Here is a 24,829-nt window from a genome sequence, read left to right on the forward strand (position 1 = left end):
TAGAACTATTTCTGGAGAATCTTTTTAGTATAATATATTGCACCGGAATCGCATCTCGGTAAACCTTTCTCTTTGAAGAAGAAATGATGCTGACGGTGCAGGTGTCTTACGCAGTACTTTTTTAGAGAGTTTAGTTGGTTTAGATCTCTATCTTCTACGCTCCTTAATAGGAGATAAGGTAGGGAAAGGCGAACGGACCAGGTACAAAGAATAAAGACAATGCTGAGAGATGATTGTGACTAGATTGTAATTATTTATGTACAAGATGTCTAAGTCTGTTCGACCCGGCGGCCAGGCCGTAACTGATTCACGAAAGTGACAAAGCTTCTAAGCTCCCCTCCGCCGCTAGGCGGCGCTTCGGGCCGCATGTGGTGGTAGGAGGGGACCGCCACACTTTCACTAATGTACTCGGCTGTAATATATCTACTGTATCCTTTCAACCGATGTCTTTAAAGAAAAATAACGCGTCTCAGATTAGTACTTGTATAAATTTAAAATTTTTGTTCGTGATGTTTATAGATTTGAAAAATGAAATAAACGCTACATACCTGTGCAGAATAAAATTTAAATATTAACTCGTCTGTAACCCGCGAAATCGATCACTTATTCACAAGATAACAGCTTTTTTTTTAAATTCGCACAATATCACAAACAATCCGGAACCACACAAGAAACAAACAAAACTGAAGAAAACACAATGTTGACTGTTTACTATATCGAATAGAGACGCAGCAGCAGTGCAGTAATTTACTTGTATGGAGTATATTGACGACTGATGAGTAACGACGCGCACGTGCCCCTTCAGCTTGCAAGATCAACGTTATATAGCTATATCGTTTCCTCTTTAAGTTCATTAACGACCTGTCTCTGTGAAGTCGAGCGAACGAACGGTATGGACTCGAGCAAGTGAATTGTATGGTCATTTGGTTGCTTGATATCTATCTGTATAAAAAAATCCTTAAAATCTATTTCTTTTCGAGGAAAGAATTATACTGATGAGTACTTGACGCGATCGATCGGTATAAAATCGATGAGCTCAATAATATGCTGATTTTTCTATCATGGTAATTGTGGCATATTCATATAAATGCTTTAACACGTTTTTCATGATATTTATTTTTTTTCGTTTGTATGATAAGCAAAAATTATAGAATTTAAAATAACCAGTAGTTATGGACAACAAATTAAAATTTTATTAATGCTGTTAATTTATCACTTTTTCTTCTGTCAGTATTTTTTTAAAGACTTCATTTCTTTCTTAAGTTTATGTAATGCATAAACGACCTATGCTCCGGACAAGTAACTGTGTTGACCTTTGCAGAAAGCGGAGTTTCATAAATGCTCTACTGTACAATTTTCTTACTGGTCTGAATAAATAAATTAAATTGATGGTGTTGATACGTTATCGTGTTTGGATCTTCGATGCTTACTAGATGCTTTATAATAAAAATATTTAATGTGACAAGGCCAAAGTGAAAAATTGGGTGCAATCGGTCACCATAAGTGTGATCGTACTGTTATATGTTACCTCATGTAATCGGATGCTATGAACTACATTGGACTGATGAAAATTGTAACGCGGAAATAAGAGTATCTGCGAAATACGTAATATTGAAGCATTATTCAGTCATAGTAGCTTCTATTACATAACGTTGATGATTGACATTGACTTTTACATAAGCGCTTCTACCACGCTGTTTTTTCATTTTGCATATTCTCTTATCTGGTGTACATATAGTGGAGTGACTTGGTGTCACACATTTCAATACGAGTAATAAAACCATAAAGATTAAACAAGGATATGCAAAAATGCTAGAATATCAAATAGCTTGAACGACGGCTTTACAACGTCCAGTTATTATTTTTTGAAAATGACAATTATTGTCGAATTAGTTTCTTAACTTGATTGTCGATTTACACAAGTGAAATTTTAATTTTCAATAAAATTAGCACAACTTATTAAAACACTTATTATAATTTCAAGTTTCGAGTGTATTGAAGAAGGAAAGTGAATTTGGGACGTGCTGAGGGTTGCTCGCTGGTTTATCATCCGAGAAGGAGGTTATTGAGCTAGAGTTATTGGCAAAGGAGTCGGTTAGCTGCTTAGCTTTGCGATCCACTATTTTTTTGAGAGGCGTATTTTCGTTGTATAGTTTGGGAGAATTGACTTTTTCGTAGTAGGCACCTATTACGTCGAGTATATCGTCAGGTTTCTCAATTATGTATTTGTCGTTAACTAGCGGGATATCTGTGGTATTTATGCCACTGAGGGTGACTAGTTCATTCGTTTTATCGACCATTAGAGAGCCAATTTTGAGCGGTTCCTTGGGTCGAATAAACCTATTTATTTTTGGAAAAAAGCTGTTTGGGTCTCTGTGGTCGATGTTTTCGATCTGAGAGTTCCAGTAACTTGTGTAGGAAGTGCTATATTTATTCTTAAGAAGAGTGTTAATTTTGTTAACTAAGTGTTTGAGGAAAGGCAAATTGAACTGGGAAGCAGATTGGTTATTACGATAACGCTGATTGATAGTCGTAATTAAAAAGGACTTATACTTATGAAGTTTTTTGATTTTGCTATTTACATAGTTAAGAATGTTGTCGGTAGGCTTGTATCTCGGGACCGTTGATCGAATTTCTGCGAGTATAATTTTTTCGAGACTAATTAGGTATTCATTTATTTCGGCGATTGATGTCGGGAATCGAACCTGGAGCTCCAGCGTGGAAGTCGAGTGCGCTGACCATTTACCTAAACAAATCTGTTACGTGCAAATTTTCAGATCTAGCTGATGTATTAATTGATGTACGAACTAAAGTTAATAAAAATTAACGACGATTAATAAATAATAAATTCAAATCGATAGACACAGAAACTTATTATAATAAAATAAACGTAAAATGTCAACTAAAATACTGATTAGCGCAGAAAAAAAAATTAATTCAAACCTTACCGACTGAGAATATTATGATTTTTCCCACATTTTATAGAAAATTTACCATCTTAGGTAGTAAAAATTAAATCTTTTGAAAGCCGTAACAATTTTACTATCTGAGATAGTAAACATTAATATATCTTATAGTGAATTTTACTATAAAAGATAGTAAAAAATACTAGCATCCGAGTCTGGAACCGGCAATCGTATAAATTAAGGCAAACTTCTGAAACGAGTTTACAAGCATCTATTAAAAACAAGTGCAGTGTCACCATAAAGAAAATAACTACAAGCTAAAAATACGTACCAATTCGTGCCTTCACTTCACGAAACGTGTTGTACTTTCGGATCGCTCCTGATGTGTATATTTTCGAATGCAATGTGCTTACTAGTGCAGTTTCAACCAGACTGTCCTTGCCTCCTGCGTTTCGGCTTCTCCCTGACGTCTAGGTCTTCGTCCCGAGAGGCAGCAGCATAGAAACTGACCGCTATAGCAGATGCTCAGACGCCTCGTTCGAGCCTTGTCTATACCCTGTAGTAAAGCCCGACGCTTTTTCTACTCCCTGCTGAGGAGCCTTTGTTTCACTGCTTGTTCTGCCTCCGGCTTTCCTTTTCGTGAAAACCTTAGAAAGCACAGGGGATTCGTGCTATATGAAGTTGCTTTTAAAAATTCGAGCCAATATCTAGGGTGTTTGGGTTTGAAAATGTTCAGGGATAAGATTTACATTACATATTTATCAGCAGGCGTTAACGTGCCCTTTTATTCCTATTTGATAACATTTTACAAAAGTACAAAGATTGGTCGTAGTAGCATATATTTTACAAAGCAATATCCATCAACACATAAGTTTACATATAAATAAATAAATCACGGAATGGATTTCTAGTCAGACTTTCAATAATATCAACAATGTTATACACTAAAAATGTGAAAAATAAACCTATAGAGACGTATGGAACATGAAGCATATTTCATTTTGTATAGCTGAACTTGCTCCTTACGATACCACGAACACTACCAGAAAACTCCATAACGATAAAAATGCTGACACCGATCGCTTTGCGCTTGAAACGTAGTAAAATCGTGAATTCTTTCCGCTTTCTGAAAAGTAAAAAAGACAATGACATTTAACACGTACACTAGATAGAACGTTTATTTCTAGTAATGTTATGCCTTACTCTTATCGCTGTAATCACGAGTGCCACATTGCCGATGACCCAAAGTGTTTTTACGTTTCGTTGGCACGTAACCAGGAATAGGCAGACTCGGAGCGTCCAGTCTACCCGTTGTCATTAGTTTACTGAAGTCCTGTTCAAGCTTGTTGGCAATGGGACCTTATTGAAAAAAGTAACATCCGCCCTTAATACTCGCAATTATTCTTCAGATGACATTTCAAAAACCAACAATACCTTTGAAGTGCAGCAAGAACTGTATACATGCGCCGTCATGTAAAATTTTCGTTTTCCTATTGTCGATGGACAGCATCCACTCAGGAATCCCCATGACCTGCCTAACGTCCTCCAGAAATTGCGCACTGTAAAAAGTCAATTACATCAGGGTAACATGAAAAAATTGTTGTCGGTACCTGTATGAATCACTTACGCGACGAAACGCGGCGGCTTTCGAATGTTGGCGTATTTAACGATGTCGTTGTCCGGCTCTATGTTGGCGCAGGCGAACCTACTGCTGCCGAAGTCCTTATCCAGGATGACGATCGACTTTCCCAAGGCCGTAACTTTGCCCTCAAGTGGAAAGTTTGGATCTGAGAATACTCGTCTCTCTACGCCTATGTCAATGGGACCAACACGCGCAGAGACGTCGCCGACGTCGCAACGTAGCGGAAGATCCGGACCACATTCTTGCCTATAGAGATCCTCCTGAAAAATGTTGGTTTTTTCGGTTGTAGCGCGTGTCATGTATGTTGAGTGAAAACAATGAGAGCTTGTAACTTAAGTAATACATTACATTTAGAGGATCAGCCAGTTGTGTGAAGTAAGGGTTCCATCGGTAGCCACCTGCCACGCAGCGAGTATCTTTGATTTGCACTGTAGCGTCAACGCCCACAGGATTAACGTATATTGCCCAGTTGTGATTTCTCGTCTATGAAGTTGAACGATAAATGTAAATTCATTTTAATCGTACGTTATGTCATGAGTTAGCAATTCGTACTTACAACATTGCGATCCTGTCTTCCGGGATGTCGTAATTTGACTTCCATAACAGTATCACTCTGACTGCCATCTTTATAAATCAGTTGAGTCTAGAACAAACAATTGCCACAAGCAGTTATCACCGCCAATTATTATAGTTAAATTTAAGAATATTTACCATTCTAATGTATCCATAAGCATAGCCTTGCGGATGATGAAACGACGCAATAGCTCTTAGCTCTCTGGCCTCTGATGGGGCATATCCACGTTCGATTGTTGTGCATGCCCACCTACAGCAAGACATAGTTAACATATTATATAATTTGTAGAGGAGATCAACATTTTTGAGTTCATACCTGGCATTCTTCTCTTTCTTGTGGACAATGATACTTCTTCCTAAGATACTTCTTGGTCCGAAAAGTGGCAACTGAGTGTCGTTGTAGACGGACATATACCTGCGACGTCCATCCAAGGTTCCAAACTTTCCACTAAGATCGCCCATCTCGTACTGGTCACTGGTACCGGAGGTCGATGGAGGTGACGTGCTCGGGTCGACGTTCAGTGGGTTCCAGTGGCCATAAAGGCTTGTGCCTTCACATGGAAACGTCAAATCGATCTCCACTGGTGTCTTCATTGCAAAATGAATTATTAATAGTTATTTTGAATCTACTTGAAAATTTCTATTAAGAAGTTGCCAGTGAATGACAAGCTTAATTACCATATGCACATGATAGCCGCTCATCTTCCCATTCAAGCCCTCGAGATTAACTTCGACGTCGGTGACATCGTAAGCGCTTTCTTGGATGAATTCCAATTTTCCGCCTAGCGATATCTCCTCGCCGTTGCCAAACCAGTCTTTGGCCACCGCCTTTCTTCTATACAGTCCAGTGATTCTGAAATGATTTAGCGAAAAATGAAGACGTTGCTATTTTCCAGATTTTTGGTTGACTAGCAAAAGCGAAGACAGTTTATAGAATAACTCACATAGAACAGGCAAGTCGTTCACCTCTGGCTTTGGGTCCGTGATCGTCGTAAATCACTAGACTTTTTCCGAAAATAGCTGTTGGTCCTGAAAGCGTCAGCAAAGTGTCGGTAAAGAGTTTTCGAGTCAACCTTAATCCATCTTTCTTTCGACCAGCAATATTCAGATTTCCATGTCTGGTAAAGTCACCCATTCGGCAGAAAGGTACAGTGTGCTCTGAACAGAATTGAGGTTGCTTATCATCCCATTCGATCTGAAGACAAAAAATATATTTTGATAAAGTTATACGACATAGAAAAAGTTCTTGTGGCTGAAAATAGATGTACCTCGTATGGATTGTATGGAGCACCTGCACTCAGACACCTAGATGTCCAGTTGTAGTAGTCCTGTCCAGGTGGCTCGTCATGGATCATCCATCTGAAGTAGTTCACGGATGTCGTTTAAAAAATTAGTTGTAGGATTATGATGTTGGTGATTCATTTTGAATTCAGACTGTCACTTCACCTGTGATCAACGGAGTCGTTCAAAGAGCTTCCATCGGCGTGTATCAAGTGCTCAATAATGATTGTGGTGTCCATCTCAGGTTCGTTTCTTGGTTGCCGAAAGATCACTTTGCCCACGATTGGATAACGGAATGTCACTTCAGCAGTGATCATTGGCATTTGACCAGCATTGTTGGGTAGCTGCAACGAAAATGTACTGCAAACCCACGGGATCACACTTGTTGCATCATTGTCTGATTCGTTGTACCTGCAAAGAAAAATCCACGTTATATAATTGAAATTAAAATTTATAAACGATTTGTTCACTTCGCAATGATTATAGACTTACTTGTGAATTACAAGAGATCTGTGAACAACACTGTTGATTCCGGAAAGAGGCAGGTAGGCATCCCAGTAAAGACCACTAAGCTTAGCAGAACCCGGAAGAATATCGAGATGATGCGATCCTTCTTTACGTCCTTGGAGTTTGCCAGTTAAATCGCCTACAGCGTACTGATCCTGAGTACCCAGACCTGAAATTTTTATACGGTATTAAGAATGTCGATAAGTGAACCCCAATAAGAAAAACGCGAATCGAAGACTCCGGTTCGAGCCGCTGGTGTTCGTCCCTTAGCAGCAACTGGCGGTGGTACAGACCAATCTATTTTTGCGTATATTTTCGTCCTTTGTTGACTAGAGCCTATGTTGGCTACATTAACGTAATACAAGCTATTCAATATAAGCGTTGTTTATAAATTTACCTGCTGGTGGAACTGTGTTCTCATTAATCTTCAAAGGATCATACAAATTTTTAGTCGTCAAACAAGGTTCAATCGTGTCTTGCAACAACTTCTCAGGTTCTTTCGGCAACTCGTGGATGCTATAGGACACGACTTTTGTCTCATATCGAATCCTTGTCTCCAGATCGTTAATAGGCGACAGCGATACATTCACCCACGTAGGATCGAACGGAGTTTCTTGAATCAGTGTCACTTCGCCCTTAATACCTCTAGAATTTACTATTGCCCTGGAAATACAACAGATATGGGTTCAGCTAAATCCTTTTACAGCTTTTTACAATTGACAGCAAAGAGAATACTCACTTGGCAGTTATAGCCTTTCTTGGCTTGATTTTCGCACATCCCAAGATGATGTCATTATGGGTCGGGTGGAATATTACTAGATATAGAACATGATGTGGTCCAATCAGATCAGCGGGTAGGATAGCGAGACCTGGGTCACGATAAGCTTGTCTGAAATTGCTGTTTACACGCGAGGCAACGCGTATCTTGCCGAGGCGGGCGTCGATGTCGCCGATCGACTTGCCGGAACCTGAATTGTCAGGGTCGAAGACCGTTTGTAGAATGCTACACGACGTTCGCTCTGTAAGCACAAATCTCATGGGTCTTTAATTTATAATTATCAACCATTTTAATACGTACCTTTGCCGGTATCGAATATATCGGTGACGTAGATTTTCCAATGGTGTTCGGAGAAAGACTCGTTCAGGAAATTTCTGTTGCTGGTATGTTGCAAATTTGTGTGGATGATCGTATCCGTGCTGTCTTCACTGGCTGAGCCTCCGAGCCAACGCATCCATACCGATCCGGCTATGTCGCCGTTGAAACGAGCCTCTGCTAATTTTTCTGTATTTCTATCTAAAACCGTTACTGAGGCGCATATAACACGGTTGCTGTAGGTATCTCTCATCAGTATCCCCTTTCCCCATAGGCCCTTTTCACCTGACAGACTCAGTCCCGACACTTCGATGGATCCAGTTTCATTGCCAGGAAAATCCAAGGGTCCCACCAATTCCGTCAAATCAACGACGCTTTAATAAACAGTTTAATAATTAATTGTTGAATTAGTGATTCGAAAATCAATTTTATAGTTTCAAAATACCTCTTTCCGAGATTCCGTGAATCGCATCGATTCTCTATTAAGGTGTAATCCACGGGAAACTCGGTAAGGTGCCAGTGCCATTGTTGATCTGGATACTGCAAGGTCGTTTTGAGAGCCAAACGGATCCTGACATTATTGTTGTTCGCGGGCTCGAATCGTATTTCACCATGAAGACCGCCGGATGAAATGTAAGCTGCTAACCGTACTGCATTTCCGGTTGCCACTGCACAGGGAAAACAACATTTGTTTTATATTTAACTGGTCTGCAGGTACAGCGGATTTTAGTTATTGTATTACGAGCCAAATTGTACTTTGGTATTATTTATTACTGATGGCACGTTTTATATAATTGATATAGACTTCAAGTATATTACGCGTCTGTCATGAAGTAGCATAATGTATCGGTATCAAAATTTAGGCAATGAGAAGTGAAAAGAGTTTTATTTTGGAGTATGCAAAAAAATATTTGATATCGTTAATGACGCGTCTGTCGGTGGATGTTTGACCTTCAAAGTACGAAGAAATCCTACTGCACGGTGAGGGAAAGGCCAGTCTACAAAACTTGTTTTACTGCTATACTATGGCTTTGGCGCTCTACTATGTGACTAATTTCGCGGCATTCTAGTGGCGTGGTATGTCTTTTCTATTCTAATTCGCACTAGGATAAAAACACTTCAAAAATCAGCGATGCTTCTCCCAAAATCAAAACTATATCATCAACCTTACAGCCACAAAATATTCTTTCCACCCAACTGACCATTAATAAAAGTGAAAGTCCGACCGACTAATTTCACGTGTCGTCACTCACCGCACGTCACAAGCAGCAGCAGCTGTAGAAACCAAAGCCTGTTGTTCGCCATAACTCCTTGACCACATGTGCACCACTAGCACTGAAAACTCACTACACTATAACCCTCATCTCTTCGTAAAAAAACTTTTTGTTCTGGTGCACTAAAAATCACATCTCTTGCACACTTTACCGATCTCGTAAGGACGCGAACACTGCACAGATAGAGGCAGACCAGACTCGAGGCGTCCTCGAAAGTGCCGCTCTCTCTCTCTCTCTCTCTCTCTCTCTTATGCGATATGGTGGGAGAACTTAAACACGCTGGAGAACGATGACCCCTTCTACCGATGCACTGATGGTTGTATGCGTACGTATAGGTGAGAGCGGAAATGCGAGAGAAAGAAGCGTGTCGAAACAGGTGGTGGTCTTCTGCTGCGCTTTCGTAGATGTTTGAGCGATTTTCTGGGATTGATGTAAGGCGACGGTGATTTTTGCCGAGAGAGATTGAGTATTGTATAATTTGTGGAGCAAAATTGTTAATCTAATTATAAGTCATTGAAAGAAATATCTTTCTTTTGTAATAACCCCCTACGTGATTTTTGTTAATCAACCAAATTGAAATAGGTTACGTAGTTGTCAAATGTGTAGAATGGCAACATAACAGTAAATTTAACCTAGTAAAATTACTGGACTCAATAAGCCACACGCGAGAAAATTGCATTCGTTACTACATCAAAACCGTTACATGAAGTCTGTCTTTATATCACAATAGACAAGTAGTAATTCCCAGCCAGTATCGCGAAGAAAAATATTTCATGTACTCATAATCGGTCTAAGAACAATGTCTTAACCTGCACATTAGAAAAGTATAGCCTTTATTATGGAGATGGAAATAACGTAAATGAGAAGGTAAAGAAATATGCGTTATACTTTTGCGTTGATAACATAGTTTAATGAATAACGAAAAATTACAAGGTTATCCTACACTTTTCATTTAGAACTTCATGCGGCTCAAATAGGAGGTCAGATACAAATCCACCAAACGATTCGACGACTAATTGTCACTGTCCAGAGTAAGATCATGTCTTTGTTAATTTTTTCTTCCTTTAGTTATCTATATTGAATAATGATTCTAGACACTTACAAATATTAAATTTGAGGTTATATCCATTACAACAAAATTGTATTGTTTACACATACAAATTTTTTGCAGAAATTCTGAAAGAAAGCCAGTGGTAGTTTTGCCCGAACAAAATGAAAACAGATCGCACTTTCGCGTTGAATTATACATTTGTATTTTTATGTGCTACATTTTTCTCACATGGATTGTCTATATTATGGCCAGATTCGTCTATGACATTGATTGGCCTGAAAAATCAGAGGATTGTGAATGCTCACTACGATATAAATACGAATAATAGATTGTTAAGCATACCGTACGTATTATGCTATAAGAGATAGCATAAATTTAACGTTTGGTTGTTATTGTTATTACCATCCAACTAAAATTTATGGATTTGTAGATCTGTAGATTTTAAATGCACGTTTATGAATCCCTAATGACTTAAAGTATATATTCGTATAATCTTTTTTATGATATTATCGGTTTTTAAGTCATGACGGCAACACCCCGATGGCAAATATAACGTATTTATTATGTCTCTTCCACACATATACAGTAAGTAGCCGTATAATAAAACAGTTTTGGACTCGGACAAGAATCATTAAGTTGGCAACATTGAGATCCAAAAATTGCCAGTACTAACACATTAAAAAATCGATCAAACTTTGGCATTGCCTTTCCTTTTAAAAAAATGCGGAAAAATACAGTATACTCAATCCAGGAAAATACTAAAATTCCCTTCCGGTGTGGACCAACCATCATTAGTCCTCTCTGCGATCGTTAAAAACTATTGAACAAGCACTATCTTTGCATTTCAATATTCATTTTATGCATCGAAGCATAGAGTAAGCATCGCCGGCATCAGCAGTATAGCAGCCGAAGGTAAAGCTGAAAATAAGACGACGGCGCAGAGAGTTCGGTTATTTCTCCGGTGTGTGCGTGCGCGAGAGAGCGAGCGAGCTTTGGTAAACATAGAAATCCCAAAATATACGCACGTCTCTACACTTCATTCTTTATATCTCGCCTACTAAAGCCTTCGCCTACGTTCGCCCGCCGCGGCGAGCTTTTTTGCCGCAAGTTTCGTTTATATATTGAATAATTGAGCTGATGCGTCGGTGGCTCGGTATTTTGCAAGCCAGCCAGTCAGGGCCTTGACGAGGAAATCTGAGAACGTATGCATAAAACGAGCTGCTTCATTAACTGGGGAGGTAGCTGTAAATAGATTTGCTTTTTTATGCTCGAGTGGTTATTGTTCCGGATGTCTTTTTGATGATTATTTGTTGCATTTGGATGCGGCATTAATGCGCTTGGCGCTTGAATTTTTCCCTATAGAAAAGTGCAATTAAACATTTTTGCTGCATAGTGATTTTTTTACGTGATATTGATGAATAATATACTAATGAATGCATTTTACTATGCTGGAATTAAGCATCGAGTTTCAAATGATACTATTTTTTAACATTATTCCAATGAATTATATATAGTCCCATTTGAATATTCAAACTGTTTAACATGCCTTGATCTCTAGTTTTAAAATATCTATTGCGAACCCTGGTAAACTTTTGACGAACGCATTCAACGAATACTTGGGTCAATTTCAAGGTTTGACATAATAAACATTAATGCTGCGAATATTTCGCTACCATTTATCTCATATGCGGATATTTTTCGAATCATATGACTAGATTTTATCTCTCACATTGCATATTACAAGGAAAATCGACTAAAACTTTAAAAGTGTTATGATAATTTTTTTCTATTAAAATCATAGAGATCACGCATTATGCAGTAAAATTATATAGCAACAAACTGTGGTTCAGTTGAGTAAAAAAGAAACACACATAACAAAAGGAATTCGTAATACTGTAACAAGCGCTCGAATGTCGGCCAGCTATTTTCGGGAACCACGTGCATAACTCGAATACAAGAACTAAGAAGCCTAGTGTTACAGGCCTGATGGGATGGTGAGTCGACTTTCAAAAATTACACCGGGAACGTGGAAATTTTTCCGGCGACTTACATTTCCTAAAACTAAAAATACATTCAGCTCAACGTCGAGTAAACACGAGTTTTGTAATAATACATTCTTCTCAAATACTTTCATACATTCTTATCGAGCAATAAAAAATCAATCGACAAGTTCTCTGATCCAGGCTGTCAAACGCCTAAATCCATCGCATAATTTTCATTTGAGTTACTCCTACTCTTCGTTGTCATAAGCACCCAAACGATATTACTCCTAAAGGCTTCTACGGCGATCCTACTCGCCTACCCTGAAGACATCGTCTCCGTCGCGTTCCGTTTTCGTATGATACCCACACGCTAGTTTTCCACAGTCACCGGGTAGTACACTGCTGCCTACAGCTATACACCGCTATTTCGGGGGCAGCTCGCACTAAATATGGTCAGAGCCGACCAAGTGCCAGGGTTCCGGACAACCCTGCGAAAGCTTTCCTCCACCACTTGCGGCAACTTCTCTCTCCGGCTAGCGAGGGCGCTGCAGTCGGGCCGAAAGTTACTTAGATAAGTTCACCTCTATGATTCGGACAGTTGGTTCTCCGTGACCATCTCGAAATTATCCTCCTTCGACTTTGTGAAACTTGAAGAGAACCAACTTTAAACATGGTAAGTTGACGCGCGGATGGGACGATCTTTGCTCTGCTCTGCTCTTATTCCACATTTTTTTTTCTTTACTTTCTCTTAACGAGAAATTTTTCGATTTTTCCGAGCTTCACTGGAGAAGCAAACTTTTGGATTTCGCGTATGCGTAAAAAATTCGAAACTTTGAATCCCATGTGTTGTTCCTACACGTTTCTAAATCACTACCGACCTGACACACAGGACAACGACGCACACTATGAAGTATTATGTGGAGAACGAAAAAAATTGTCATTGTGCTTGCAAGCTCCGACGAGTGACGAGTGAGGAAGGAAGTGAAGTGTATCGAAGGACACGTAAATATACGCGGCGTCAGATTCAGTGAATGAAATCGCGAGTGAAATGTATAATGTAATAACGTCGTCGTTACGCGATTTGCGAGTAATAAGGGCTTGGCGATCGGCCACACGAACACGCCCCGATGATTTTCTTGGCGCCGTGTCGTCGATAGGAAAGAGACGTTCGTCGCTATCTGGGACTTCCGACTCGGATCTGATTCAGTGTCGTTTTCACACGTTCTGCTGGTAATTGGTAATGATGGAGGAGACGACAAGTTTATGAAGTTATCTTTGGATTATAATCACGCGTGTATTGGGCAGTGTAAATTTTGATAAAGTTGTTGCTTGTGATCGATGAAATGATATAGGGTTTTGTTAACTTAAGTTCGGTATGTAAATATTATTGTTTTGAGGAAAGTATGATTTTTACTTGCTTCGTTTGGCTATCCAGTTTTTTTAAAAAACGTGTTTGTTAACTTCTAAACGAGAATTTTTAAAGAAAATTAGCCGTTGTTTTTGAACATTTACCTAAATTTGAATTATTGCTGCATCTATTCATTTTTCTATTGTAAATGTTGTATAAATTGGAATGAATATAGTTTGCTACAAGAGTATTTTTTTAACAATATTAAAAATTAAATAACATCTAAACAACAATATTAAAAAATCCTGATATTCCGTAAAAACGTAATGTGTTCATATTCGTTAAAATTCGCGTTTAAAAATATTACAAATGTTAATCGTTTAACATAAACTAATTCAAACTATTTAAAAACGTTTGAAGTGTTTCAGTAAAACAGTTGTAAATTCCGATCTAAAGAAACCATCCAAAGAAAAAATTGTGAAACTGCAATTCGTTGCAAAGTAGAACGACGAGTAACAAAAACAAGTGTAACAAGAGAAACGAAATATTTTGATAACAGCCTAAAAGCCGACAAAAATGGCATGGGACAAAACCAAAGCCTCAACTCGAAAGCTCGCAAGCTCCCGAGAATAATTACGTAAGCCGTAGGACGGGTAACTCGAGATTCTCTCTTTCTCCTATGCCTCCGACTCCGAAGAGTCGCGATCGGTCTATATACGTCTTGGCAGGCCGGGAGCATCGGGTATAGTGTCGACTAATAATAGCCACGAGCCGCGGAAGGAGACGACGAATTTTCATTTCCTCTGTCTCTTTCTTGCGCGCGCGCAGCCTTTCTTTTTTTCGGCTCTCGCGCCCCCTTTTCTTTTTCTAGCTGCTCCGAGAAGCTGCTGTGTTCTCCTCACTCAAATTGTGGAAGTTGTTTTGATCGGTTCGGTTCTGCTGCTGGTGCGCGCTTTTACGTGAATTAGAGTTCAGTTAACATGGTTAGTACTTGTGCATTGAATTTTTTTGATTTTTAGCGGGGATCGTCAGGGGTGTCGTGGAATATTCGATGGGAATTTGGGATTTTGATATTTTTACGGCGTTTTTTAGTCGGTTTGCTCACGAGTTTGAAATTCGAGTGTAGTCGTTGAAACTTGTGGTTACTATACCTGGTTACTATACCTGCAGAACGTTTTAAAACCATTATGGTATTTTTATTTATTGATAACTTTCATGACTCATTATTCAGTTGAAAAATAAATCGTAATTTTATATTTTAATTTATAAAGTCATGACGTACTGCTTATTATTATAGAATAAATTTAATCGACGAAATACGTTTGCAACAATAAAAACTTGATACTTCAATGCTCCGATATATTTACATTAGTATCACTGCAAAAAGATCGTTGAACAAACGTCGTTTTATCAATTGCAACTAGTTTTTCTCGACCCGGACTATTTTTACCCACAAGTGTTATTCGCATTTGGCTCCAATTACGTTACACATCGGCTTGGGTGTTCGTTTCAGTTTAAGTTAAGAACATTCAGCCAGCTCCCAACGCCGCGTTAAAAATAGAACATTTTTCGGAATATCCTAAAAATAGCCCGATATGTTTACATTCGTTTTTCACTTGGTGCTTTGTAGGTTATGCGATTAACGTCTCGAGATCATTGGTTCGATTTTATAAAATTTCAATTATGAACGAACAGTTGACGTTATACGCACTGTTAAGAATGGCCTTGAAACTAACTTGACGTTACACGATGTGGACGGATGAAATTTCGAAAGCGAGCAGAGCAAGATCGTTTAATTTAATTATTCGGATAAAAATGAAAAAAAACTAACGATATGAATCGAACGAATGCAACAGGCGGACAAGGAAAAGAAGAAGAAGCCGAAGAAGAAGGATGACGCCAAGAAGGAAGAAGCAGCGCCCACCCCCGAGGCAGAACCAACTCCAGAGAAGCAACCAACTCCACCAAAGTCCGAGACGCCGAAATCGCCGTCCGGCTCGTCCAGGGCTAGCCGTGGTAGCCGAAAGGCGAAACGCACTGGCTCCAGTGTCTTCTCCATGTTCACGCAGAAACAGGTCGCCGAATTCAAGGAGGCCTTCCAACTTATGGACCACGACAAGGATGGTATTCTTGGTCGCGAGGACCTGCGTTTTATTTTCGACCAAGTAGGTCGTCTCGTCACTGACAAGGAGTTAGACGAGATGGTCGGTGAGGCCCCTGGCCCCATCAACTTCACCCAGCTGCTCCAGCTGTTCGCCTCCCGCATGCAGGGAGGAGGTCAGTTTTTCACATTTTTTACACTTTGATTTCCATCAAAAGCGACCTTAGACGCTGATCGTGAAAAATCGTTCGATCCACAGGTGCTGACGACGACGATGTCGTTATCAAGGCCTTCAATACATTCGACAACGGCAATGGCAAGATCGACGGAGAGAGGTAAGCTTGTACTTCTATTTCATCAACTCTACGTTACATGAAATATTGTAGAGTAAACCTCATGAATCTTTGCTTCGTTCAATCTTCAGATTAAGGCGTATGCTGATGACCTACGGTGAGAAATTCACCGCAAGGGAAGTCAACGACGCCTACGACCACATGTACATCGACGACAAGGGCTACATCGACATCGAGTCCCTGGTCAACATGCTCACCGGCAAGGGCGAAGACGACGACGATTAGACAACTCGCTTATCAATTTTACATTACATCAGCGCTGATCAACATCTCTAAATGATTGAGTAAAAAAAAACACGAGGAAGAAATGAAGGGACAGAGAGCTCTCCATTGATAAATGCCAACGCTAGCCCATCATCACGGCGGAGACTCTCTGTATATTTATTATTAATATACACACGAAAAAAAAACACACACTTACACGCGTTGTTATAAATACAATATTATGCACACGCACACTTGTAATGGATTTAAAACAACGAGGAAGAAAAAAAAAACAAGAACAAGGAAAACACAAAAACTCTCTCTCTATCTCTGTTTCTTATTGATCCTCGATTTTGCCTCAGCGGCAGGCCCCTCGACTTCTCTCTTACACGCACTTTCTATATCTGTAAATCTTCTTCTCTCTCATTTTTCTGTCTCATCTGTATCTCTCATTCTCTCTTTCTCTCTCTCACTCACGCTCACTCTTTTTCTCTTTCTCTCTCTCTCTCTTATTTTCACCGCTCATCTTGCGAAAGTCTAAATTTATTTATTGCTCGGCGAAAGGAGAACGAGAGCTTCTTTTTATTCTAAAGAACAACACGATAAATCGATCTGTAGAATATTTCTTTTTCGTCTCCCGGTTTCTCTCGCGCGACACACGTTTTTTTTATCCGTTGCGTGAAGAGCGAACGCGATGGGCCTGCCGATGGGGAAGATTGCTTTCCTTGACTCCAATATAACTTATAATAATATTATTGTTCATATAATAAAAGTATTTTGAGAAAATTCATCACGGATACGAATGATTTTATTTGGGAGTTCACCTACTGGTATTTTTTTCGATTTTAAGATTGAATAAGAAGGAATATTTCGAAAGGGAGCTAAAAATATCTGAGTAACTATGGCAACGCCGAACGAGAAGTCCATTCGAGATCATAGGCGCGGGTGAAACGTCTTTGACTCGAGGTATTTGGCGAATTGCCAGGCCAAGCTCACCACTGGGGATATTACGCGATGATTTCATAATATTCAAGCATAGCCGTGATTACTCGAACGCACGATTTGAGATTCGTATAATACAGGTTGAAAAAAAATGCAGGCCAACTGTTCATGAAATTTACGTTTTATTGCATCTATAAATTAATTGCTTTACATTGCTTTAATTGCACAAAACTGGTACAATAAAGTGTACAGTTTTGGAGAACGTGTAATTAAACACTGCCTTATAGTTACGTATATTCGCTAAAAGTATAATAACTTTCGCTCAATTCATGCGATTAAACATTTATAAACTGAATATCACACTGCTCGACGGCCTATATGATTTTCTTTGTTTTATCGATATACAGATATTATACTTTATACACAAACACTCGAAAAGGACTGCATAACATATATTATACGGTATGAAAAAAATGCTAAATACTTTTCAGTTTAAAATCATCGAACCGTTATTTCAAGTATTTTTACTGCTTTTATTTATATTCTATATTTGTTTATCATAGAGTAGAGGTGCAAATTTTTTCGACAGATACTTTAATCTCGACACGATGCGTGTCTATCCTATATTTTTTGAATATTATGGCAGCACGACAGGATATTGTTTAAGTTTATGAAGCATTTTTAAATTACATCTAAACAAGTATATTCGTAGTGAATTAATAGTGATCATAACTTTTAATCAGTACGTACGTATATATCATGATTCGTCAAGTTTACAATTAATTAACAGAAATAATATTTTACATAATTATTATTAGCGAAATGATAAATATGCTATCTAATAATCGTATAAGTATCTGGGAAAAATGTTCAACGACATAATCATTATGTCTCTATATTATATACTCGCATTATTATAGGAGGAAGATTTTTTCATTTACCGACCGTGTGTAAGTATTATATATTGAAACTGTAGTCGATAAGGTAGATCTCTCCCTGCACATGCCTTAAAACTTTATCTACTGAAGGGACAGTATGTAATTCCGTTGTCGAAGGCAACTGATAAATTTACTCTATTTACGTATATAAGTACTTCAAAGAATATTTCAAGGCATGGTATACTACAGCGCAGTTACATTTAGAAAACACTATTTTAATCTGTGAACAATTTCGTCGGTGAGGTGTTTCATGCAGAAGTCATAGATACACATGCGAATTCTTGCACTACATAATTTATATCATATACTCCATACGAACGCTACGTATTAAACGAAAATTCACTATGCTATATTGTCTTTTTTACAATGATTCGTATTGCAGCGAGCTTCTCTGTAGTATCGCTGCACTAATATCCACGTTGTATTTTTCATAGAATTCGATACGTTTTTCGATTGCCGTTAAAGGTATTACGATCTTTTCCGTAAGAGCAAATTAGAGGACATTGAAATTTTGTAATTAGTACTTAAATTATTGATAACTTGAATTTCGTTGCAAACTCGAAATTTATATGAATATTGCCGAGCTTCACGAGTCTTTGTTCGGTGCAAAATACAACTTTGTCCATTGAATGAGTAAATCGTCGAAGCTGTCACGAGAAATTTCGCGGTGAGAAAACAAATATCACAGTCAATCAATAATTAAATTTCCGATCTTCAATCCGTCAAGTTTCCAATCCATCTCTCAATTAAATACAAGCTCAGAAATATTCATAAATATACCATACCGATTTCTTTAAAAATCAATGCTCTCATAAGTCGCGCAGCATTTATCATCGCATTAGACACAACTGACTTGAGTTCGGAAAAATCGTAAAAAAAGAATCCTATACGAAGCAAATAAATCGGATAAAATCGGCTGAATGTCCTTAGGACGACGCGAGTAGCTTAGCGGCTGCGGTGACGTGGTGCTGATGATGATACGGCGCTTCCTGCGCCGCTGCGGCGTAATAATTCGCCTGCTGGTGTTCGCTCGTCGGGGCGGCTAGTTGATGGGGATGTTGGTAGTAAGCCGAGTAAGGCTGACCGATGACACCGGCGTCGCAGCTACGAGGCTCTGTTTTCACCGTCGGCAAACTGCTCGAACCCGCTGCCGACGTGCTACCACCGCTGGAGGATAGAAGAGACGTGTGGCCAAGGTAGACCGGGCGATCCGAGGATGAGGACGACGGATTCGTCGAGGAGGATTTGTTGTCCAGTTGGTGCTGCTGAGGTTGCTGCTGGTGAGGCTGCTGGTGAGGTGGCTGGTGCTGCTGGTGATGATTGCTTTTTAGCTCTGGAATAAAATGGGGTTATTTAAAAATGAGTGTCTTTTCTAGAGATACGAAGATAACGAGTCTTTACATCTGGATGTTTAAAAGGACATGTGACTTAAAAAAAATTTTTAATTAATTTAAGAAGAATATTTGATAAGTGCTACTGTGGCTTTTGAATTCTCTAAAGTAATAAAAATACCATTTGAAGGCGACGAAGCAGTGGAGGTGCTGTTATCATGTTCCCCGGGGTTTTGCCTGGCGTTGGGTTCTGGCGTTTTTTTGGGTTTGCGCTTGCGCGTCTGTATGCCGTCCTTCCTCATAGCCAGCGGTCGGTTGACCCCGTGAAGCTTGAAGTAAAGACCGCAGGCGTTGCAGACCGGCTCGCCCTCGTTGTTGCGCCTCCAGAGGGTCGTCGTGCGCGTGCCGCAGTTCGTGCAGCACAAGCCCAACCGCCGCGTCGCCGTCTGGAATTCGGAGATCTGTCCCATTTGCTTACGTATACCGACATTTACTGGTGCTCCGATTGCGAGAGGGATTCAAGAGAGATTTTTTTTTGCTTGAATCGCTCTCTTTTGTCTCATGCGTTTTGTCAGTGTAAATTTAACATTCGAAAATTCATGATTAGTATCTCAACTTTTAGTGCATAAGATAATTATTTAATTTTATTCAGAACTTTAGTTTGAACAAATATTTTCTCTTCTGATTATATTACAAGTGTTGCTAATTTACGTCATCGTTAGTTGAAATTTTGTTAAAAAAGTTACGATTATAGCATCGTTTTGATCAACTTACCAGGCGTTTCGTAGGCTTGATGAGAGGACGATTCATCCCGTTGATTTTGTGGTACAGTCCGCAGGCGTTGCAGAGGTAATGGCCGGTGCCATCGCGTCGCCACAGAGGGGTGGATATGGCTCCGCAATTCACACACTCCCGGCCCTCGCTAAACTGAAAGTCCATGGCTGTGTCTGCAAAAGAACGACCTATTTTCTTACACAAATTCCTCTACGACATTTGCGTACACTAATACGCAGAAAAAGACAGGACTTATTTCATGTACATGACGATTTTTTAAACGTACTGGGTACAACAATCGAGAAACCAGATCAGCGATAGAGAATTTAATTGCTCGGGTCATTTCTAATGATTTACACGTCGAGAGAATTCCTTATGCTCTCGGCGTGTGCGCGCCGCGGTTATCCGACGGTCGGCCGGCGCTATGGCATTGCCGGACCTCGACTTTGTGGATTGTAACTGGTATGGTAATGAGATCGGGATATTGTTGCTGATTATGTTTTTGTCGAATGAAATAAGGGAGAAAAAGCTAATAGAAACGCGAGTTGGAATAGCAGAGACATGTGATCAAATTTAGTTTCTAATTGAATACATTAAAGTTGTGGATATATTTTTAGTATAATGCTTCCAGTTTGCTAGAATAACGCCGTTGATTTCGCAATGCGACTATGTAGTTGTGCGTAAAGTCATATTTATAAGTGTTTCAACTTGGCCGGTTAACACTTTCATAGATGTCTAGGCGCTGATTAGGAAAATTTACAGTCAACTGAATTACTGGATGTATAAAGATGTCGCGAGTATAAGTGAATGGGTATGATTTCCATAATAGTATGTATAAGAAAACACCTTATTCGACTCCAACACTTGTTTTCATATTTATACTGCTGTAATAAACCACTCGGAAATTACTATTTCGTAAAACTATATAATCGCAAAACTCGAAACGGCAAGAAATTCTTTTTCCACACGAAAACCCCAAAATCACCACAAATCCAGCGTCTACCGTCGGAAAATCCCTCGTCGCGCGCGTTGTTCGCTTGGATTAATCTAAATCGTAACGAAGTCTCGTGAGAACGGCTGAAAAAGATCCAAGCTCGCGTATAAATAGCGCAATAACACAGCTCGCGCGCGCGGCTTTCTAAAGCCAATAAAAGTCCGAAGCGCGAGATAGTAATTTATGTCGCGCGCATGCATATAAGCTCTGCAATTAATTAAAATATTCAGTCGCTCTGCGCTACACGTATATAATACTTAATGGCAAAACAAGTGCCATTATTGCAATTTTAATACGCTATATCGCCTGCTCTCCGCGAGAGAATAATATAATAATCACGCACACACGCATAATTAATTGTTACGTCTCGCGACGCTATTTATTGGACTTTTATCGAGTCGGCTTGAAAATTAACAGCGGTATTAAGTTATTGCTTAAAAATTTTCAAAGGAACTCCCAATATACGTGTATACAGAACATGCACGGGCGGTGATGCTGGTACTGCCGTGAAAAAGCCTCGCGGACGATGATCTATGAGGCTCGCAGAGTCGAGTGCTTTCAAGATCGAGGCGCGCCTTTGTGAGGCAGACGCGTCTGCGGTTTATCTCGACGAGGCGCGCCGAGCTGTCCCTAATCTGCGTACACGCAGAGAACGAATTTAAACTTAGATGAGCATCGCTCGATCCGAGCCCTGATGGTGGTGATTTTTATCGGGGGTTCTCGGTAGCTTATTTCGGTGTGTGCGTTTCTTTTTTTTTTTAGACGAGTGCGATGAGTAACAAATGAATGTGACGGAACGATTCTGGATTGCTTTGGAAATTTTTATTCGAGAAGATCTGAAGTTATGAATAATTTTGCAGTGTGCCATTTTCAATGAGTTATCAATCGGTCTCGGTATTAGCACGAGCACAGAGCTATACGAGTAAAATAATTAACTCCGAAAAGCATCGAAGAATTCTTTCGCAATCAAGTATCATATACAAAAAGAAGAAATAAAATCAAGTCCTGCGCTCTCTCGGATCATTAGCTGGAGAAAAGAATTAATCATCGGGGCGCTTTTTAGATCGCTTAAAAAGCTCAAAACAAACGAGATAAAGTTGTAAATGCGATACATACACACACAGCGACGTTCGAAGAAAGCAAATAAAGGTCTTTTTTTGAAATATAAAAGTGCATCATCTCACGAAAGGGATGGCGGCGAGATCGAAAACACGAAGGAGCTGCCGCTGCAGAGATGCAGAATAAAAAAGAAAAGGAAAGCAGAAGTAGATATATGAGTGAGAAAGGCTGCTGCTTTTGCTGCTGTGGCTGCACGTGATGGCTCGTAATGACGCCAGAAGAGGAGAGAAACACTTGACCAGAGCTTCGACGGGATTTCTCTTCAAAGGGGAGCCGCTATCACTTATCCCCCACAGCACACACATGGCCCGGCAGCAGCAGCAGCAGCAGCAACAGCAGCAGCATCGTGCGATTCATTGCTCCAACGGAAAAGGAAAAATTTCTTCTCTCCTTTCTCCTGCGCGCGGCTTATCGGACTTTTTTTCTAACCGAGCCTCGCGTCGTTTCGACTCTTTCCCTCGGCCTGAGATAGAGGGACTCGCCGATTTATATGCACGTCGGCGCGTGGAATTGATTCGTGAATTTTTTGCGAGAAATATTTTAGAATACTGGTATATAAAATTGTAATTATTGGGGAGACTATGGTGCGAGTCGAATGAAACCGTGTTTAAAAATATAAGGATTTTCTTAACGTTTATTCGTACCTGCAAACGACGTACGCTGATGCATTAGAGTAATTATGATAAATCTAGCCAAAGAATGTATTGAAATGCTAACGGTATAGACTTAAGGTTTATTTCAAGCACTACCGCCTTACTTAATTAACTGCAATGCATAGCGCTACTGGAGATAACGTCGGAAGTGCATTAGCAGAATTTATGCTATATAAAGTTTCAACCCTTTCTTTATACGTTGCATCACTTGCTAGTTTTATAAGGCTCATTTTAGAATATCTAATCTAAAGACTGTTAATAAAAACTGAAAAAACACCAACCGTAAGGCGAAGCCCGCTGAAATCCAGCGCTGTCATAAGCCCTCCAGGACGACATCATCGCGACGTTCTGGGCATAGAAGGGCGAGGCCGCTGCTGCGGCGAGACTCGAGTGAGGGTGAGCCGTGTGAGGGTGGGCCGCGTGAGGGTGCGCGTGACCCGTGTGCGGACCCATCCCGGCCGTCGAGCTGCCCGTGTGACCTGCCAACGCATGGTGCGCGTAGCTCTCAACGCCGTGTTGCCACGAGGCTGTCTTTTCCCTGGAATTAAAGTAAAGTTGTAGTTTCGTTGGAAATGCTGTGAGTAAGATGCGGATATTTTTATAGACTGATGAATGTTAGTTAATTATTTAATTTAAAAATTTACTTCTCTCCTTTCGCAAAGCTCGTTTCCCAGATTTACTTACTTTCGCGCATTTAGCATACACTGCGTAAATTTTACTCAAACTGTTCTAAGTGCACTAATAGAATAAGCAAATGGAGACAAGAACTGAGTGCTTAATTTAATTCAAATTTTCTCTCGAGATAAGAAAACATGCTATTTCCGAATAATCATACGCTATTTTACACATACATATAATTATACTTATAACCAACCATTATCCGTAAACGTCGAACTAACCAGTAATCATAATAATCATCATGACTCATCATCGAACGAGGAATGAATGAACGAAAGGACGAATGAAATTCTACAAATCAAAATAATTACCAAGCCGGCGAGGCCGAAGAGGGAAAAGAGTGATACTGCGCCGCCGTGGTTGACGATGGTATCGTGGGCCTGGACGAAGGCACATAGACGGGAGCCTGAAGCTGCTGGGCGTGTTGCTGCTGTTGCTGTTGCTGCTGCTGAGCTGCTGCCACTGCCGCCGCTTGTTGGCTTTGCTGCTGGTAGTCGGAACTCGCGCCGTAGCCGCCGCTCCCGCTCCCGTGGAACATTATCCCTCCACGCCGTAACTACCTCCTCAGCATTTGCTGCAATGACAAAACGTACGATTTAACATTTAATGATTGTTATTTGTTTTATGCATAATTATTAGGTTGAAATCATCATAGTGTGCGAATGAAGAGTTTATGACAAAGGTCAGGTTTGTTCTCATCACCGAATTCTCCAAGCCTCAAAGGCGATCTCCATCATTAGCACACGAGGGAAAATTTATTTACAAGCGGAAAACCGTAAACCACCCGAAAACAGGCAAAAGCTTTTAACCCACGACAAAGGCCTCCCGAATAAATAACGACTCGCGTATAAACAAAAAAAAAGGGAACGAGAGTAGAAATCCTCGCAAAAATATATACCTCAATCCGTAAAATAAGCCATAACTCAATTCCCCGAGCCATGAAACATGCGCGTGTGTCGTCTCCGAAAATATACCCTCTTTTCTCTCTCTCGCGCAGGAGACGCCAAGAAGATCAGCTCTCGCGCGCAAACCTCCAATAAATTCAACAACGCGCCAGACAAAAGATTCTACACGTTGTGTGTCGC

At 39.9% G+C, this 24,829-nt stretch overlaps 3 protein-coding genes across 5 annotated transcripts in view; 1 reads left to right on the forward strand and 2 right to left on the reverse strand.

Moving 5' to 3' along the window:
* Positions 1–223: 223 nt before the first annotated feature.
* LOC100124033 lies at positions 224–9,473 on the reverse strand. The gene is made up of 20 exons (XM_008209244.4): positions 9,256–9,473; positions 8,448–8,670; positions 7,988–8,376; positions 7,649–7,928; positions 7,307–7,572; positions 6,895–7,078; positions 6,568–6,813; positions 6,390–6,480; positions 6,066–6,316; positions 5,800–5,974; positions 5,438–5,709; positions 5,260–5,371; positions 5,105–5,191; positions 4,897–5,031; positions 4,534–4,808; positions 4,341–4,465; positions 4,110–4,265; positions 3,238–4,032; positions 549–2,756; positions 224–447 (listed from the first exon to the last, which is right to left on the reverse strand). The coding sequence occupies exons 1-18, from the start codon at positions 9,305–9,307 to the stop codon at positions 3,929–3,931; spliced, it is 3,423 nt and encodes a 1,140-aa protein (XP_008207466.1). The 5' UTR covers positions 9,308–9,473; the 3' UTR covers positions 224–447; positions 549–2,756; positions 3,238–3,928.
* Positions 9,474–12,786: 3,313 nt separating this feature from the next.
* LOC100115182 (myosin regulatory light chain 2) lies at positions 12,787–17,105 on the forward strand. Of its 2 annotated transcripts, none has more exons than XM_008209242.3 (4): positions 12,787–12,982; positions 15,514–15,934; positions 16,018–16,093; positions 16,183–17,105. In XM_008209242.3, exons 1-4 carry the CDS (start codon positions 12,980–12,982, stop codon positions 16,334–16,336), a joined length of 654 nt encoding a protein of 217 aa, XP_008207464.1. In that variant the 5' UTR covers positions 12,787–12,979; the 3' UTR covers positions 16,337–17,105. The 2 variants fall into 2 exon arrangements, with proteins under 2 accessions (XP_008207464.1, XP_008207465.1); XM_008209243.4 differs by lacking the exon at positions 12,787–12,982 and adding an exon at positions 14,341–14,640.
* A 317-nt stretch (positions 17,106–17,422) lies between these two features.
* LOC100124032 (GATA-binding factor A) overlaps positions 17,423–24,829 on the reverse strand; it is a 43,158-nt gene continuing 35,751 nt past the window's right edge. The window contains exons 3-7 of one of the 2 annotated variants that reach the window (XM_008209234.3): positions 24,056–24,318; positions 23,348–23,604; positions 20,301–20,473; positions 19,708–19,987; positions 17,423–19,528 (exon numbers count right to left, since the gene is read on the reverse strand). In XM_008209234.3, coding sequence (XP_008207456.1) covers positions 19,122–19,528; positions 19,708–19,987; positions 20,301–20,473; positions 23,348–23,604; positions 24,056–24,282 — 1,344 coding nt within the window. In that variant the 5' untranslated portion in view covers positions 24,283–24,318 and the 3' untranslated portion in view covers positions 17,423–19,121. The remainder of the gene's footprint in view (positions 19,529–19,707; positions 19,988–20,300; positions 20,474–23,347; positions 23,605–24,055; positions 24,319–24,829) is intronic. The other variant, XM_001607798.4, reaches the window with a different exon arrangement.

Source organism: Nasonia vitripennis, chromosome 5, assembly GCF_009193385.2.
Source record: "Nasonia vitripennis strain AsymCx chromosome 5, Nvit_psr_1.1, whole genome shotgun sequence".
NCBI classification, from domain to species: domain Eukaryota; kingdom Metazoa; phylum Arthropoda; class Insecta; order Hymenoptera; family Pteromalidae; genus Nasonia; species Nasonia vitripennis.